This window comes from Lonchura striata, chromosome 1 (assembly GCF_050655825.1).
Source record: "Lonchura striata isolate lonStrDom1 chromosome 1, ASM5065582v1, whole genome shotgun sequence".
Taxonomy (NCBI): Eukaryota; Metazoa; Chordata; class Aves; order Passeriformes; family Estrildidae; genus Lonchura; species Lonchura striata.
Window position 1 is genome coordinate 31,836,079 of NC_140703.1, and position 19,143 is coordinate 31,855,221.

Consider the following 19,143-nt stretch of genomic DNA (forward strand, 5'->3'; position numbering starts at 1 on the left):
TGTGTTACCTGATAGGGCTTTCCACCTGAAAGAAGCCCTGTAGAGCTCTGATTAATTATCCGTGGCTTTTGGACATAGCTCATCCTCTCTCTGACATGACTCTGTATGGATATCTGTATAACTTTATGTTCAACTTTCAGTGATGCTGAGAGAGCAGAAAATATGAAGAAACTTGGATTTGTGATGGATTTTCAATTGTAGAAACATTTTAATCTCAGGTGCCATGTGTTGTATTATGTAGTGATTTTGATAGATGATGATGAGTCCTTATGCCATGGAGGTCTACAGAACACCAAGAATATAAAATTTAGGACATTATCCCCACCTCCTCTTCCACCAAGAGGGTGTTGGTGGTGGAGCAACCACCTTCGCTTGTTCCCTGTGCTTTGGGCAGCTGGTCTGTAGTGAAGGCCCTGTGTTAACCATGCCATGGAGTTCCACCTCTCATCCGGCTCTCTGTTTGGTAGGGCACAAAAATTCACTGGACTTCTTAATGACAAGGAAAGAGCTGGGAAAGCTTGCTGTTTGTTGTGTGTCTTCCTGCCATTATTTTAATCTTTGCCTGTCTGCAGTACCATTTTTCTTTTGTTAGTGAAATAGGGCTGCTTCATTCCATGAAGAAGAAATCCGTCCCAGTAATCACCCTAGAGCCAGTGCAGAGTTTTCTGTAAAGGCTCTTCTAAAGGGACTTTACTGATGCTGCCTTGAGAACATTGTAGTACACAAAAGATTGCCATTTGAAAGATTTCTTTGCCATCCCTTTTACTTAAGCTTTAGTGCCTCCTGTTAAATTGGAATATAAATGGAATTTATTTTACAGAATCAGTTTTTGCAGTCAGAAAATTGAAAATGCAAAGCAGAATTTTAACTGGTAGATATCTAGAGTCTTTGTAATTCAGGGAGGTGGCCTAAAATGTGAGAAAACTGAATTAAATCAAGAGCCCATTTCCTTCTTCCTGTCATTAAACTCACACCTCTCAATGGCTCTGTGACAATATTGTTGTTTTGAGGCAGTTGTGGTTGTTACGACATTTTTCCCTCTTGTATGAAAGGACAAATAATGGTCTTGTTTAATCTCAAACATGACAAAAAAAAACCCTGTGAAATACTGAGAAGTACTGTATATATTTGGTAAGATAGCTACATATAATTATGGGTAAGAGCTGTGAAGAAACAAGTAACCATATAAAAACTGGATTGCATTACAATTACTTCTTTAGACATTGGTATGTCAGGTAGGAGCATGCTAGAAATAAAACAAATGAAACCTATTTCTTTCTGGTAAAATGCATTTGCATGTTTACCACCTGTGACTCCCAGAGGCAGTGGCACTGATATACTCCCCTCAATGTGCAGCATGTCTCCACCAAGGATTATCTTCAAAAAAAATAGGTGAGTACAACCACACTGACTAATGTTCTTCAGTGGAGGTTAATCTTGCAGGCTGAATAGGAGCTTTTTTTGTTCCTAAATATACTGGTTATACTAGTTATTATTTTAAAAAAGCAGTTAGATCAGCTTTTTTCATTGCTCTTACTGTGTGCACATTTAGCTGGCTGAGTTTCTGAGAGATAAATGAGCACATCCATCCACTGGGTTCAGGAACAGAGGGATGCACATGACGCTACATTACATCTCTTTTTTATAGGTACATTATTTAGGAAGAATCAGATCTATCATAGTAGCTGGATGGTCTCACTTGTGTTCTGATACTAATTTTTTCCCCCTTCTGTTATTTCAGGTTTCAGTCACAGCCCGAGATGATGTACCCTTCTTTGGACCGCCGCTGCCAAATCCAGCCATATTTAAAAAGGTTTGTTTCTCTGGTCCAGTGTTAGTTGGCAGCAGATGTGGTGCACACACTTGTGTTCTGAGTTGGTATTGTCAGTCTGGCTAGAGCACTTTGGAGGTCCAAAGAGTAGTAAGCAGAGCTTTTATAATGTGATATTTTTACTAGTGTTTTCATCTCCAGTTTAGTTTAGCCTTCATCTTGTCTTGTAGAGTGCAGAGTTTCGTGAATTCCTTCTGGTCAAGCTCATCAATGCTGAGTACAGCTGCTATCGAGCTGAGAAATTTGCTAAATTAGAGGTGGGTCTGTTATCTGGCTGTTTCAATTAAAAATAATAATATATATATATATATATATATATATATATATATATATATATATAAAATAAATATATTCGTGTCAGATAAAGAAAATAAAGTAAAATTTCTGACTTCTAGTTTTGTGTTGCTTAAGAAAGGAAGATGAAATGTGATTTTATACTCAGTTATGGGATATTTCCTTCATATTTCTTAGCAGGCGTGATAGAATCTGAACAGGTACACTTTAGTATAAAGATCTAATTGTCAAGTAAGGATGGGAATATGATGCATATATTTTGCTGGAAGAAATTCTGTATTAGCTGAAATTCAGTAGTATACTGCAGGATGCATACTGATAACACTGATTTTTGGTTTAAGGCACCAAAATTCTGTTCCAGACTCTGCTGTTGCCTGACCTAGAAAAAAACATCTCTGTTTCATCAGCTGTAAAGAAGTGTTCTTTATGACTTGCTTTAGACAAAGTTTGATGGGATTGGGTGTTACTGCAGTATAGTCTGTAACTATGCAGTTAAAACCACTTCATACTATTTAAAGTGATTTTCATGGGGTTTTGTTGTCATTGTTGGCCTTTTTGGGGTTTTTTGTTTGTTTGTTGGGGATTTTTTTTTTAAGAAGGATGTGACACATTGAAAAAACAGGAAAAAATATCTCCACTCCCAATAAAAGCTGTTCTGATTCCCAATGTTGATGCAGGAGAGAACACGGAGTGCCCTCTTGGAGAGCCTTTTTGAGGAGCTGCAGCTTCGCAGCCGCAGCATGATGGGATTACCTGTAGGGGAGGATGACAAGATAGAGAATGGCAGTGGGGGGTTCCTCGAGAACTTCAAGGTGAGCCTTTTTACAAGCCTACAGTGTGGTCTAGAATTCCATACTGGCCCTTAGAAGCCAAACTCTCTATGCTTTGTGCTGGTGTCAAGTGTCAGATGTGGTTTTAATCCATGACTTACAGAAGAAGGAGTCAGTGTATGCAAAAGGAATTGTAATAACTAGGAGCAAGGGGCTTTCAGTTCCTACAGCAGATCTCTTTCAATTCATTTTCATTATAACTGAAAGAACTGCAGTAGCCTCTGCAAAAGTTTCTAACTTATCTCTGAGTGTACTGTCTAGAAAAACTGCGATACTTTACTTACCTTCTAAAAGCCAGAGTTAATTTAACTTTTTCAGTGTAGATGGCATGTTAGGGGGTTTTTATTGTTGATTTTTTTTAATAAACCAGGTGACAGAACTTTCTTTTAGAAGTGATAAAGATAATTGATATGAGAATGCAAAGGTTTTGTATGAATGGGCAAACTGAGTTTTGAACTGGTTATACAGAAAGAATCTTTATTGCTTTCCTATTCTACTTGCCCTTTCTCACTTAACATGGGAAGTCCCTTGCCCCACTTCTTTTATATAATAAATTATCTCTCTGGAAAGAAAGATGTGTTATAAATAGCATTTCTTCAGATGACTTTATGGCTTTATATGGTGGGTCAATTAGAGTTATTAAGGTCTGTGAAACTAATCTGTTCACAAATAGGTTTGGTAGCTGTGTGCATAGATTTGGTCAGGTCTGTGATACTTTGGTGAGGGCCTTTTTTTTTTTTTTTTTTTTTTTACACATACAAACTGCCTTTGCTGCTAACCATGAATTCTAACCCATCCATGTCTTACACTAATTCTCCCAAAATGTCCTTTTATGACTTCTGGCAGATGCTGGGATTTGCACATCATGTATACAGATGACATTTGTAAAAGGCTGGAAAAGGCTGAGTTAAGTCAGGAAATGTCTTTTTAAAATTGCTGCAGATTTTGAATGGCTGCTTTCCCATTGAAACCAGAAATCAAGCTTATATGACACTGAACCTTACAGCCTTGAACAGGAGTTTGATTTTGTGTTTTATAGCCTGTACTGGATAGGACTGCTCCAAGTGATGATGTTTAATCCAGTGTGCTTGGATACTGGTGGGAAACCTCTATTTATTGCATAGGAGAAGGGAAGTGAAACTAGAGAATATACTTGAAGAACTCTTTCCAGAGCTCCATGAATCAGCTAGGACCAATCTAAGGTGCTGCCTTCTAGGAGTTAGGGTCTGTGTGGTTCTGGTGTCAGTCTGTCACAACTTCCCACTCAATCTGTGGTGCTTCTCACACTACCCTACTGTGTGCATGTCTATATGTGTATATCTGTGTTTGTCTGTTTCCCTGCCTCCCTCCTGTTCAGCGGGTGATCAGAGGTCGCAGCCAGAGCCTGGATACCATGGGGATATCCATGAGAAAGCAGCAGCCAGCCACCCTGCCCAGCCGCCCAGCTACAGCTGGCCTTGCCCTCAGCCAGAGTGTCGCCGAGGGCCCTAAGGCCATTGCTGCGGTAAGGTATTCGGGTGGGCTGTAAGAAAAGAACCCGGCATACCTTTGTAACCACTCGTACATTTCCTTTCCCTATTAGTTTGTCCTCTTGTCCCACTGTGAATCTTTTTGTTGTATCATCCCATTTCACAAGTGGTGACAGCATGCGTTTCAGTCTGTTTTGTCTGTGCCCATCTCTAGCGCCAGTTCATTTGTAAACTAGAGCTGAGATTGATGCAGACTGGGAATGATTCTACATCAGACATCTATCTCTGATATCTTGGATTAGATCCTGCACGGTGCCACGTGTTAAAAAACGCATGCACCGTGGTTTGGCTGGAATGGTACTGTATTGTCACATGGCAAGACCTGGGAACATAAGGGACACTAGAACTGTTTCATTTTCTTCGATTTCACCAATCAGACTGTTTTCTGTAATATAAACAGGTGCACAAGATACTCAAGGTGCTGTTTTGATGTAAATAGAATTTGCATGTTGGGAACAAACAGCAGAATTAATAAAGTTTGAGGTGAGAAAAAGAATGAATATTTCTAGTCACTATCAAAGCCTTTCTTATTTGACAGGGATACTAAATGTATGTGACCAATGAATAAAAAATCTATCACAAATCTTTCTAGAAAAGGAACCGTGTTTCTAATACTGAAAATATGATTGATTACCTGGGCCAAAGTATATCCAACTGGTTGTGGTCTCTGCACTGATGATGTCAATACAGGCAAACTACAAAAAAACCCATCTCTGAGTAAGCCAAGAAGGTGCTCTTCAGTGTGAAGATTTCTTGGTGACAGTTTACTTGGTTGTATGCATTCTTTATGTCAATACAACGAAGTCACAGCGTACTAATGACTTGGGTTTGCTACCTCCTTTGCTACCTCCTTCTGGTTTTCTTTATCTTTCTGGTTTGCCTCTCCTCTCACCATGTGGGGATACCTCCCTTCCCAAGTCTGTGTTCTGCCTTTGTTTCTTTATAACTCTGTTCCTTTCTCACACCACCTTTATAAGCCCTGACTGCTCTTGCTTGCTGACAGAAAGTACTCCTTGCACAGGTGGAGCTGAGCTCTTGTATTACAGTAAAGGAGAGGATCTGGATCCATGTTGCAAACACTTCTATGCTTGCAGCTCTCCACAGTTTTTCCTGTCTTGTTCCTCTCCTTTCTGTCATGCTTTCCTTTTTTCTAGTCTTTTGCCTTGCCTGGTAGGAGCCCATCACGTACTCGAGCCAGCCGCTTCCACGGGCGACGGAGTAGTGCCATTGGCATTGAAAACATACAGGAGGAAAAGAGGTATGAGCTGTGGGGAGACGAGACAAAGAGGGTAAAAAAGCCAAGAGGAGATGAGAAAAGGAACATTGAAAGGCACATACAGGCAGAGGGGGAACCATCCGGAATGAGAACTAAAATGGAAATTGTTGGAATGGGAAGAAAATGCACTGGTTATCAACTGATGAAGAAATGGGCAAATAACAAGAACAGACAAAATTAAAAGAGGGCATTTTGAATTGGAGAGAATCAGTATTTGAATAAGAATGGAGAAAATGTGTGGAGGAACATTATAAGATCACTCTTAAATATTGTGATCCAGGACTTGAGAGTTTCCCATGCTTCATTCCCCACTTTAGAAGCAAGTCAGATGAAAGGCTGGTATTTGGGAAGGGCTTGCTTGTTTGTTTGTTTTCATGTTAAAATATTCAAATAGGCAAAGCTTCTGGTAACTTAAAGGATTTATTTTAAAAAGCTTTAAGTCCAAATGACTAGTGTTTAAGTTAGATTATCTGAGAAATAATTATAATTAATGGATAATATGCTGATGCAAGGAGTGATTTGGCATATATGACAGAATTATAACCTTTCAAAAGTTGTCTACAAGTCATGAGAGATTATTTAGTTAAATTATTTCTCGCAGCTCTAGCTGAGACATCTTTTTAAGATTATACAGAGTCTCAAAAGTCACATGAATGCTCTACATCTAATATGCACTTTTCCTAGTTGCAAGAATTCCAGCAAACAGCTTAAAGACTGGGTGCAAAAGGGGGAAAGTCATCTCTAAAGCAGAAACTAGTTATTTTAGAAGGAAATTACTGCATTTTGACTTCTTTCTTAATGAGGTACCTATGACCTAATCTGAATAAAAATAGAACTTCTTTTGAGAAAAATTAAATCTTCAGAGGCAACTGCCATGTAACAGTCTATGCTATTACAGTAGCCACAGCTTCTCACTACTTTAAATACTTTTGTACCTTGGGCAGCTGTGTCCTTCAATCCATTACTTTGTGTACAACAGCTGTTTCTATCCCCTTGAAGGATCTGTAAAACTTTCCTACTACAGGGAAAAACCCTGGATTTATTTTCTTTTTTCCCCCTGCTCTTTGCTTGGAGGGATCTGATGAACTAATTAGCTTATTTAGATTTCCTTTTCCTTACTTGTAAACTTAGATGTGAGGAACATGGAGCCTTAGTCTGTATTTTCTGAAAGACTTTTTGGGTCATTCCTGAAGGTGCAGTTTCACTAGTAACTGCTCTAACAGTTTGTTGTTATTGAAAGCAGATGTGATACTTCCCCAATGTCCCTTTCATCTACCCAATCCTGATTATTCCTTGTGATGATTGCTCAGATCCCTGGTGGGCCTTTCATGGAACTGATTCAGCCCATTAATCAAATAGAAAAGGTATCAACTTTCTTTCACTGGATTGTCTGCCAGGTTCTGCCATGAACTGGCTCGTGGAGAAGTCTGATGGGTACCAGGACTGGTGGAAAGTGCACTCAGCAAGAATGAAGGAGGCTGGAGCATGCTCTCTTTCTGGGAACAGTGAGCTCAGTGTCATGTGTGACTTCACCCTGAAGCTGTAATTTAATGACATGCTGGCTTTGCTGACAGAGCTGACCTGGTCCATCACACTTGTTTGTTGTCAGAGTTTCAGGGTTGTTTTAACTTTAGAGTTACTTTCTGTCAGGGTAATTTCCAGTCTCACAAACAATCGTATTAGCATAAGTGAGGGTGTCAGAAACTGTGATGTGAGGGGCACAGGTAGGGTCAACTGACCAAGAGAGCAGAGGAAGAACTTTGTGACAAACTCCATCTCTGAAGCCCTAAGAAATCCCCCAAAATCCCTTAGTTATCCTTTCTTTAATTAAACGTGCCTCTCATTTCAGTTACTGACACAGACAACCTTCTTCAGAGGTATCTTGACAAGTCTTAGCAACAATAACATTTTTGTAACCATCATATTTACTCTCTCCATTAAATCCTGTAGCTTCTTAAGACCAGTGGAATGGGGAGGATAGAGGAAAAACTTAAAAAAATTAAAGGTGAATACTGAAATTCATTTGGACCTTTATATCAATTCAAAAGAAGCTTAAAGTTGGCCAATTCCAGGTGTCGCGTCACATTTTCAATACAACCTGTGTTTGCTTCCCTTTTACATGTATACAGGAGATACAATTTTCTACTGTTCCTTGTAAAGGCGCAGTGGTTAGACTAGATGGTAGTTAACTCTGGCCCTGGGATATAGCTGGTTTCTTTTTTCTCCCAGCAGAGACACCACAGAGAGGATACAAAGGGTGTTGGATAGTCCAGGAGCTTTCTTTGACCTGAAGTCTGATGGATCATCCAGTCCCAGCTCTCCAGAGTTCCCCAGCAGGAAGAGCAAGTGAGTTGAAAATAAATTTTAGTATTTGAAAGATGCTCACTGTCTCTGGTATTGGCTTAAGTGTGGTGCATGTCTTGCTCTGTTGGAGGCTTTACTGAAATTGTCCACATCAGGCATTGTAGCATCTCAAAAGTTGGATGTCTGGCTGTGGCACAGTAATTCAGAGCCTGTTAGGAACTTGGCTTTCTTAAACAGATCGTGATGAAAGATTGGAGCACTTGATTTTGGTGTTATTTCTACTGTAATGTGAGCTTGCATCCAACAGGATACACAAAATCCTAGCTGTCCAATTATCCATGTTTACTCATGTGTATGTTTCCTCTGTAGTTTGCTCTGGAGTGATTTTGGAGCTTCATGGAGAAGCTTGGACAAGGGTATGTTGGGATGTTGGGTTGTACTCAAGTTCTGCCCCTTTAAGCAGGATTCATGCCGTTGCTCCCAACCAGCGTGAACTAACCTGTCTCCAGTCTCCTCAAAGTGTTACAGCAGGATTCCAGCACGGTCCCATGTGTTGCACCTATGTTTCATTGCTAAAGCATGCCATACCACACCCAGTGGTATGTGCAAAACACTTCATGCAGTAGTCTGCAAGTTAATTCTCCAGTTTCTGGTTGTCAAAAACTGGAAAAATGCAATTTCCTGGTAGTGAAGCTTTGCTGCTGCTAAGCTGTATTGTACTGGGATGTGATCCTACCTAGAGCACTTCAGGGACCACCCATTTACATTTCCAAGACCCCAGAACAGCCTGTTTTTAAATTAAAGGCTGCAGCTGACTTTCTGGGACATTTTGCCACGCCTAATTTTTTTCAAGAGAACTTGGATGAGACCTGTGGCAAGAAAGGTAGCAAGTACTTTATATTAGGGCATTTCTCTTCCTCAGAACAGTGGAGACTCTTAAAGAAATTTCAGGAGGTGCCCTATGGTTATAGTTGCTTCAGGTACCAAATTTGACAAGGAAGGGCTGCTCTTCTAACTATATCCAATGCTCCCTAAGAATTACAAGCTGGTGACTATCTGCAATAGTTCAGCTATGTCATTGTATGCTATAGGACTGCTCAGAATTTTGTCACAGCCAAGGTGCAGTGTTCTAGTTTTTGTGTATGTATTAGTTTTTGGGTTGGATGAGTGCCCAGAATTTTGGTGTAGAGGAGAATGGGAGCACATCTAGGAGATACAGACCATTTAAGGTGCTAGCTCTGGTAGCTGCGGACTAGAGGGAATGCAGGACATGGAACTGCTGATTATTTGGCGTCCCCCCATCTTCCAGCATTACCACATCATTCCACCTTCCCTTCCTCATCCTGCCTGGGGCCTTGTTAGTGAACTAGAAGTTCCTGACAGGCATGTGTGAGGGACTCTTGCTCTGATTAGATTCCTTATTACCTTGCATAATCACCAAGAATTCTGCTTCCCCCACTTCCCAACCCCCATTCTCCATCAGCTGAGGAGGTGAGCCAGCTGCAGTGGCTATTTCAAGTTGGTATCCACATGCTTTCAGAGACCAAACGTAGCATGGGAGTTTACTAACAATACTTGCATGAATATTGTTTATGCACATTAGGCATGACCTGTATGATTTGTCAGTCTGTCTAGTTCTGTTCCCAGGATTCTTTTTCCAGTCATGGACTCAAAACCATTTAGGATCACCAGAAAAAAAGAAGTATTTTCATATCTGTGGTGATTTAGCCCATTCCTGGACAGTTCATTTACAAGGTGGGCTGCAGCATGGAGTTTTGCACAATTAGTGATTAGTCAAAGTTAGAGTTGTGATCTCAGAGTTAGGGACTAGCCCATGTGCAGCCATACTCTTTGCATGACATCAGGGATAGGGAATTAAGAACATATAACTCCACCATGTAAAGCACACCATATTCAGCAAGACAGTATTAGCATAACATTGCAGGAGAAGGCTGGGAGTGTACAGTCTGTCTTGGAGACAGTTTACTGGTGTTCTGCTAAAATAGCCTACCTGTTGTTTATCAGCTGTGAAACCAGGATCAAGATATAGGCATACTTCCAATGCAAAAGAGTTCTGCCTCGTTCTAGAATAATTTAAGTAGTCCCTATAAGATAATAGAATGGGCTATCCCGGGTAGTATGTCATCAGTCCACTCCTGGTTCTCTCCATAGAGTCACAAGATATTTCTGTTACCTCAGTAGCATGATGCTACTGGTCTTACATAATCATTTCAGATTCAAAATTTGGAATGATCGACCTCTTCACCTGTGTTCTACTAAAAGAAACTTGGAAATAAATGCAAAGGGTACACATAAATTATAGATTTATTATTTACAATAGAGGTAAAGCAACACACTGCTGAGTTTAACAGACATTTATTCAGTGATCAGCCAGCAATCCATGAAACTGCATTTGTTCACTTGAGCTAACGGTGTCTTCTCTCCCACATACAGGGACAATTGTCCTTAGTTTTTCTGCTTTACTGTCCAGGTAGCCTTCCAAATAATCCTTCTTCTCAAGGGACAGACTCAAAAGAATGAACCCAGCTATGTAACCAAGTAGTAGAACTCCTGAGGATCACACAACTCTCTGGGTTGAAAAATCAAGCACTGTACTGTGTATGTCCATATGCTAGGAAAAGTACATGGGTTTTTTGTATGTGTGTTTTCCCTCCTCAGACACATCTGAGTGGGGACATCAAGCCAATCAGGAGTGGACCGGATGCTACTCAGTCATTGGGTACCTCACTGAAGACACTGGCAAGACTTTTGGGGTGAAATCAGAGTCCTGGCTAAGAGGAGCATGAACGTACTTAGAGGACCCCAAGGACTGTGGAGAGACCGAGTGGCACCAAGTGACGCTCCACTGGCAGTTCCTGGAGCAGGAATTCTGTGAGAGGGAGATGGACAGATAGCTCCTGTTGGAGCATTTTGGCTCTGCTCTTCCCATTGCCAAATCAGCAGCCACTGAACCAACCTCTACTAGTGATGGGGAACGGAGGCCACCTTGAGTGCAATCCCTTCTCTTCCCTTCCTCTCAGATGAGTGAGAATAGTTTGGCCTGCAGAAGGCAAGAGCAGAAGAACACAACTCCACCTCTGTCTCTAGTGCCTTGACACAGGTCAAGAAATGCAGTGCAGAGAACAAGGATGGAGACACCTGCTGAGGAAGGGTGCTGAGAAGGAGATACTTTGTGGAAATCTAGACCCACTTCACTTAGATTCATGTTATTGATTTGCTCTGCTAAGGGAGAAGCATGTTGGCCTTCATTTCCTCCAAAATATATTTCCTAATCTCTTGAGGAAATATCTTTGGCCTTTATTGGCCCTGTCTTTACTGTTCTTCTCGTTGCATGCTGGCATGTAATATGCCTGGGACTTTAGGTTTCACAACTGCTTGTAGGTCAAGACTGGCCACATTTTGCAGTGTTTCTGAAGGAATAAATATATTTAGTATGTTAAAGGTGTCTTATCTTTCTTGCCTCTCAACTTTTTTTTTGTTCCTTAACAAAAGCACTTCATCTCTCTCTTACTAGCTGGTTTCTTATGCAGGCAATGAGTATTCACCATAAATTTGGTACTTAAATGCACAGTGCACCTTCTACTATGTAAGTGTGTCAGCCTCATGGCTTGGTATATCTCCTGAATGAATCTAAGCAGTGACCCCAAATTCTCAGTTGGGAAGAGCTGATCTTAAGGATCTTCTTTGATAGATCTGAAACATACACCAGGCTACCTTAATGACTGTTCCATTTGATAGAGTGATGGTAAAGTGATCCAATACAGTTTGCTTTGAATATCCCCTTTGAATGGCCTTGGGAGGTAAATTTTAGTGGGACAGACCTACAGGAATCAGTCTATTGGCAACTGGGCACATGGAAAATCACCAGGATGGGAATCCTGACCGAGGTGTGTTCCTGTCTGTAAGCAGGAGGAAGGCTCTAACTGGTCTGTGCAAGAACTTGGCACTTGATCCTATATAGTTTTACACTGAGACATCCTGCAATAATGCAGATCTCAGTAATGTGTTTCTACCTCCCCAGTGCATCCTTAAACTTTCTTAGTTAACTGTTCTGTAATACTGGTTAATGTGTATCTGCTTTCCTGCTTCCTCCTGTTACACCTGTACAGAAAACAGCAGTAACAATTTATAAGCTCTATGACATGAAAAGCATGCTTTTTATGGTCCCTTTGTTCTGCCTGGAATTTCAGATAAGACAAAACACGATAGCCTGAGAGTGGCTGTGGGAATGGGTGGCCTAGACTGGACTGCACCTGCCCTTCATAATCAGTTTAACATCTCTTCATTCTGTATTTAGGCTCTTAATATCCCACAGTAGTAGGGCATCTGTTGATTTTAATGAATGTCTAGATGTATTTTATATTTAAATGCAGGTGGTTTGAGTCACTCTGCTTTATTACACTTAGGTCTGTGACTTAAAAGTTCATTCAGACTTGTCCTTTCGTATAGTTATCCAGAATGGAGACAGAGAATTGGTGTTTCTCCTAAATGATGTAGCAACTAGAAATTAAGGTATGCATGCCAGTTCACCTGAATTCTGTTTCTAGGTGGAAAAACTAGCTGTGGATGAATAATATATTCTTATTGTTTCTGACTGCTACATAATAAAGCTACGCCTCAAAAAGTTAAGCCTGTGTGTAACAATAAGCATGATGATGTTGAATGCTTGCATTTCACAGAATGCTCAGGAGTCAGACTTCAGGATACTGTGTGATGCAGCCACTCTCACGTTCATCATCCAGTGTAAGCAGTTGTTGTAGTGGATTGAGGGAAAATGGAACATCAGAGGAAGAGGAGAATGACAGGGTGGGTGTATGATCGCTAACAAACAGAGGCTACCCTCCCTGATTTTACCAGGTGCATTATTAAAACACATCTTCTTTGCCCTCTCCAGGAGCTGACGTGCTCACTTAAGGGCCCTCCAAAAAAGGATTCAATGATTCAGAGTATGTGGCTGGATGACAATGACTGCACACCCAGTACTTCTAGCTCACCAGGTAAAAAAGAAAGAAAAAGAGAAAAACCCCTCTACTTAGGCTTCTAGAAGCATATGAGAGGTTGAGCCAAATCTTTTATATGCTGTACTTAGTATTTTAGAAGCACAGGTAGATGATAGCCCAGGAAAATGGGGAGAGAATCTGCCATGCAATGTTCAATTGGGAAAGAATAGTGCTCTACATACTGCAAAAGGAGTTACAGTAGACTGCAAAGAATTAAAGTGTTCATGTGTTTTCTGTGGAGACCTGTGGTTGCATTTCTGAATGCAGTACCCATATAAACTAGGATATGGGATTATAGGAACTGCTTCCTGAACCAAGCAGTATGCTCCTGAGAAGGTGGGTAATCAGGAAGCTAACCTGCACCAAGAGTTTTTTGCCAAGGTTGGGCTCTTAGTCTAGTACTTGATTAAAGCTGACATAGTTGAGTAAAATCAGTTTGGATTCATTCACAGTACAGAGGTGACTATAGTGCTTAGAAGTTCTCTTCAGTCCTGCAGCAGGGACACCCATTGCATTTCCTGCTGTGGAGGTGGATCACCTGCCCGATCTCAGACCCTGTTTGCAGTTGTGTTTCACTTTGTTAAAATGAACTGGTTTGGATTGAAGCATTTCTTGTTGAGCATCAGCCTTAAGCTAAAATTAGGGAAAGTTTAAATCCATTTCAGTCTGATCCTGAGACTGAGGCTGTGTAAGATTTTGGGAAAGTATGATTGAAAAGACTAAGCTTCTGAGTTTGGGAAGTCATTAGAAAATGTGAAAGGCAAAACATTTAGCATTTGTTGCTGGAAGGCTGGAATAGGAGCATGTTGAGATGGTAAGAGATACTAGGGATTATGTGTATGGCAAGGAAAAGAGTTGGTTGGAATGAACTGTGAAATCTTTATAGGAATTGTGTGAAAAAGGATTGTTTGTAAAGATTACAAGGGTCAGAAAGTGGAGTCAACTTGGAGAATTGAGTTAGGTCTCATTCTCCACTGCTGCGTATATGAGATATGAAGAGTGGCCATCAGATAGATAGATCCCTGCATAAAATTGTCTGTATCTTAGCAACAGCACTGAAGATGTGATACTGTCAGATATTCTGCAGAGATTGCTGTTCTGTCAGATATTCCTCTTTTGTTGTGGATGCTGGAGGCAGGGATGCTTTCCATTGGCTTCTGCTGCTCTTCACAGTTTCTCTGTCTGCTGACTCTTTATTGTCTTACAGTATATAAATCATTAATGTGCATCACTGAGAATAATCATTACAGAGAATGCAGTGTAAAGTTCAATGTAATTTTTAGGTTTTACAGCCCTGGGGACAGAGAGCATTATTCTGGTGGTTTAGTTTTGCCCTTTATTGAGTTATCCAGTAAGTAGTCAGCCACAGTTAATGCACTGTGTAAAATCAGAACAAACTGATTTTTTTTTTTTTAATGGAGAGACCTAAGACAATCCCACTGTGAGTCTAGATCCTACGCTGAATAAATCCAGCATTCCTAACCCATGTACATGTTCTTGGCTTCTCCAATTTGCCTTTCAGATTGAGAGAGCAAAGTTACAGGAAAAAAAAAATGTCAGCAGTCTGTGGTCATTATGCTCCCAGATCATGACACAGAGAACTGCCTTTGCCAAAATATTTTCTGAGTTGGCTTTAAAGCACCAGCATGTCTCATGTGACAGTGCATATCACGAGGCAGAGGTGACTTTCTCCATAGCTTCAAGGGCAAGATAAAAATTCAGCTATAACTTTCCTTAAGACTTAGATACTACCAGTTGTGTTAGATATGTTTTTATTTAGGTACTTGGCCTATTAGGCCTATTAGGCCACTTCCTACAATAAACATACATCATAATTAAATTTCAGCATAGTGGAACTGGGTTATATACAAAAGAGAGAAGAACCCTCATATTGTAAATTCATGTTGTTTAAAACCACAGTTTAGCAGCACTTGGCACTGATTCACCAGTTTTGCTTTTAAATTTCAATTTTAAATTATATAATTACACTGGGAAAGGGGATCGTCTGCCTTGGAAAAAATGCTTAAAAAATAGTTGCATCTTATCTGTTTCATAGAAAATACTGGTGTGATCACATATAAGTAAAAAAAAACTAAAAAGAAGGAAGTATTCTGGGAAAAGCATCTTAGTTTACCATCTTACTGCAGGAATCCCCCATTAGCTTTCTTCACTTTCCTGATTGAATGGTGGTTAGATATGCCATCAGAGGTATTCACCTGCCCACTATACCCCTTAGCACATTCCACACTAATATCAACTCTTTAATTCAAACTCTTGCCATTTTTCCTCTGATTTAAAGAAAAGATTTAATATTTTATAATACAGATTTATTTTGTGATGCAGCTATGCATAAGCTTCCACAAACTGTAGTGGTTGGAAATTACCATATTTAGCAATTTTAACCATAGAATGGATAGAATGGAGGATCATCTAAGAGTAATGTAGAATAGTTTAGGAAGGCTGTTATGTTAAAGACATTTTACTCATTTTTTGAGAAATGTGTGTATGGTGAATATAAGATGATTACAGAAAGCAAAAGAATGCTTTTAATTGTGAATTTTACAAGCATTTAGTCCCTAGTTTTGCCATGATGTTGATACGTGATGAGAGACAAATTCCTGAAACCCTGAGGTCTGATGTGGGAATCTCAAGGGAGGGGTCAGAGGGAGAAGGAAGAGAAACACTGTGAGAGCATAAGATTAGAGTCTGCTTCACAAGTGTGTATCCTTGGGAATAAAGCATTCAGATTGTCTGGAACCAGTGGCTGATGACTATTTTTTTAATGAAATGAAAGCAGTCACTTTGGTCGTGTTTCAAGCGGGAATAAGAAACAGGTGAAGGTAACACTAGTCAATTTGGGCATAGGTGCACTCCTTTCACTCTTACCTGTGGATGGGCCACAGATCTGTGAAAACTTTGGGATAAAACCAGCTATGTGTGCAGCTCCTGGGACACCCTCTTGATGATTTTTGTATTGTTCTGTGCTTGGTTCCCTTCTAGGAAGCAGGTTGCTTCCTTCCAGCAGTGTTGCTGGCTCCACTGGAAAAGGAAAAGGCAGCAAAGCAGAGGCTCAGCACCATAATCCAGTAAGTGCTTTAATAAAATGTTTCCTTCTCGCTTGCACAGAGGTAAGGATGGGAGAAAAGAGAGAGGCTTGATGGAGGAGGCATTGCTTGCTGAGGGTCGAAAGGACAGTAGGGCAGGAGGAAGGCGCTTGCAGGGGAGGTTAAAGCAGTGCCTTGTTCTGCAGGCCTCCATTTTGTGCTGTGTGTGATGTCGGCGCTGGAGCACTGCCTGCCGCACGCAGGGTGAGCAGCACAGGTAATGCACACGGGGGGAGGAGAGCCACGGGCCCCTGGCCACCCCTGCCTCACTGAGACAGTGCAGCAAGTGCTGTACAGCTTCTCAGGAAACTGTTAGTCCTTTACCTTCCTCCCCAAGTCATCTTCCATGGCCAGCAGCTCTGGCCTGCCTGATTTACCTAAGCACTCCCTTTCTTAGCTGCCTCCTCCCTCTCAGGGAACAGCATTTCCCACTGAGATTTTGTTCTCTGCCCTAATCTAGGCACACTTTCTTTCTCTTGTCTTTCATTGTTCAGTTTCCTTTCTTCAGATACAACCTACCTTTCTGTGTGCCTAACCTCTGCTTTTTGTAATAGTTTCATTACTTTACAGAACCCCTTTTCGTTGCTCATTTTCTGATGTTGTACCTATCTGTATACTTGCTTATTTGCTTTCAGGCTAGCACTGGTGGGACCTACTTGTCCATGCCAGTTTCACAGCTTTTCCAGATATGGGAAGTGGGACTTGATTTCCTGGTGAGATCTGTAATAGAGCAAAGGGAAACACAACTTCAGGATTGTTCCCTGGACAGTTTTGCCTGTGTTGTTGAGAGTCTTTTTGCTCAATATCCCTGTCCTTGCCCAGTATATTCTGTGGCCTGACAGCTCAACAGCTGCCTTGAAGTTGGTGGGGATGTGAGGCTCTTAGGAACTCGACTGAGTAGCTGAGTAGAAGAGGTATCATCTTTATGGAAGAAAATTCTTTCAGCTATTCCTAAATATTCTTAAATAGCTGGTAGTTATTGTTGTTCAGATCCTCAGCGCTCAAGTTTTAGCTGCTCTGCCACCTTGTGGCATTCAGAGCAGCCAGGTGAACAGTTCAGCTCCATGTGGTGGTGGCCACTGGTGCCACAGCAGATCAGAGAGGGAAGCTGGCACTCAGCGCTGAGGCTGCTTCAATGTGTGCTACAGCAGAGATCAGAACTGAGCATGACAGTGCAGCTGCCAGCAGCCACTGTTTACTGGGGTCATCCCCAGAGTGTTTGCCAAGAGCTTGTACTCACAGCATGGCTCTGTAACACAGGAGCAATGCTGTCTAAATGATGGGCAGAACTCCTTCAAAGTTCTGCTCCCAGACAGGCAAATTTTGCTCAAAATAGGTACAGAGTCAGAATTGCAACAATCTGCAAACTCACTGGTGCAAAGGCAAAGGCTGTGGTTTTGCATTTACTGGTAGCTATTACAGGCAATTAGCAATGTATCTCAGTAGTACTTAGGTATAATTTTAGTACCTAAGGTATTCAGCATTTAATTTCCACTGATTTGAAGTAGGTCAAAGAGCATTTTTTAAGATAATTTCGTGAAATATATTGCAGTTTGTAGGACCCATGTCTTTTGGTCTGTCTGCCAAATCAACAACATTCTGCCACAAAGGCTGGTTATTTTTCAGTTGATCTGGTTCAAAGAACAAAGTTTCATGAGGCCCTGCTTTTCACTGTGAGATTATTTCCAGATGTTCTTTGAATTCTCACCAGCTCCTTACCAGAGTTCATTATTTTCATAAAAGGGCATTTCACCCACTCCTGAGACAGCATTCCTGGCTTAAAGTGATGTTTTAGTCATTCCATTTTGTCACAACCTCTGAATCAGTTTGATAGCACAGATGGGAGACTAGCAAGTTTCAGGGGAGAAATGGTAAAAAAAATTCTGTAACATGGCTGCAAGGGACTCAAAGAAACCTATGGCACCCACATCCATGGTAACCTCCTTGTCATTCTAACTCCTCTTATCTCTCACAAAGATTTCCTTCAGTTCCAGGCTGGATTTGGCCAAAGACTAATGTTTGCACTGGTAAAAAGGAGAAAGAACTCCTCCAATCCTAGGGTATTTCCTGAAGAGCTGAAAGAAATAGAAATTGTGGATGGGGGAACACATGATACTCCCACAACACTTAGAGCTGTAAGAACATGAAGGATACAGACTTTTTTCTGATGCTCTATTCTAGGATTTGCTGTTCAAGTGAAAATACATGAATATACTTTACCTTAAAAAGACAAAAAGGGGAATTCCAGTTGCAGCTGTTTCATTCAGTGTGGAATCATGGAGAAATCAAACTTTATATAAATGAAATTTCTGTGTGTCATTCTAATTCAGCCAATACAGGGCTGAACTCAAACTGTTTGTGTGTGAAGTTTCTTATTTTAATTGCTTGCATACCTTTCCCTCTGCAGACTACATGACTGGAAGTCCCTCACAGCCATATCCAAATCACCTTTGGATAGGCAGAAATTAGGGCATCCTTGAGGAAGCAAAACAGAGTCTACTTCAGTTACCAGCTGAACCTATAGTGGTGTTCACAACTGTTCTCCAAAGACATTCCTGTAAAACTTGCATTAGTTAAAAACCCCTGCAAGGTTTGGGGTTGGTGCCCATGAATGCACATGTGTGGTGGCCTCCTCAAATATCAGTGACTGCAGAGCAAGTGTATCAAATACTGTCCAGGATGGGGACAATTCCTTTTAAAATACTTGATTGGTTCCCTAGATTCTTTTTTGGGCTGTAATTTTGTGTCCTTCCCAGCTGCCATGATGCAAAGTAAAAGGAAGCATTAATATCTTAGCCTGTGCTTCTTGTATCTATGTAGTACACTGGACTTAAAATAAAAGGAGAATGTGGCCAGTTTCTCTTAGGTTTTGTGTGTGTGTTTCTAAAGGACAAGTAGGAAGACGTGAGAAACCCAAAGATTGCAGTCCAGTAACTACATAATCCTCATGTTTT

General features: G+C 40.9%; 1 protein-coding gene across 19 annotated transcripts in view; it reads left to right on the forward strand.

Moving 5' to 3' along the window:
• The window catches only part of LOC110480865 (rap1 GTPase-activating protein 1), a 43,823-nt gene extending 24,776 nt beyond the window's left edge, over positions 1 to 19,047 (forward strand). For 3 of the 19 annotated variants that reach the window (XM_085592378.1, XM_021549158.3, XM_085592307.1), the window contains exons 14-24: positions 1,742 to 1,813; positions 2,002 to 2,088; positions 2,803 to 2,937; positions 4,313 to 4,459; positions 5,639 to 5,742; positions 7,990 to 8,106; positions 12,765 to 12,891; positions 12,980 to 13,082; positions 16,086 to 16,171; positions 16,336 to 16,406; positions 18,597 to 19,047. In XM_085592378.1, the coding sequence (XP_085448504.1) occupies positions 1,742 to 1,813; positions 2,002 to 2,088; positions 2,803 to 2,937; positions 4,313 to 4,459; positions 5,639 to 5,742; positions 7,990 to 8,106; positions 12,765 to 12,891; positions 12,980 to 13,082; positions 16,086 to 16,171; positions 16,336 to 16,359 (1,002 nt within the window). In that variant the 3' untranslated portion in view covers positions 16,360 to 16,406; positions 18,597 to 19,047. Of the gene's footprint in view, positions 1 to 1,741; positions 1,814 to 2,001; positions 2,089 to 2,802; positions 2,938 to 4,312; positions 4,460 to 5,638; positions 5,743 to 7,989; positions 8,107 to 8,433; positions 8,481 to 10,743; positions 12,892 to 12,979; positions 13,083 to 16,085; positions 16,172 to 16,335; positions 16,407 to 18,370 lie in introns of all 19 variants that reach the window. The other 16 variants (XM_085592387.1, XM_085592339.1, XR_014958535.1 and 13 more) reach the window with 15 other exon arrangements.
• The last annotated feature ends 96 nt before the right edge of the window (positions 19,048 to 19,143 follow it).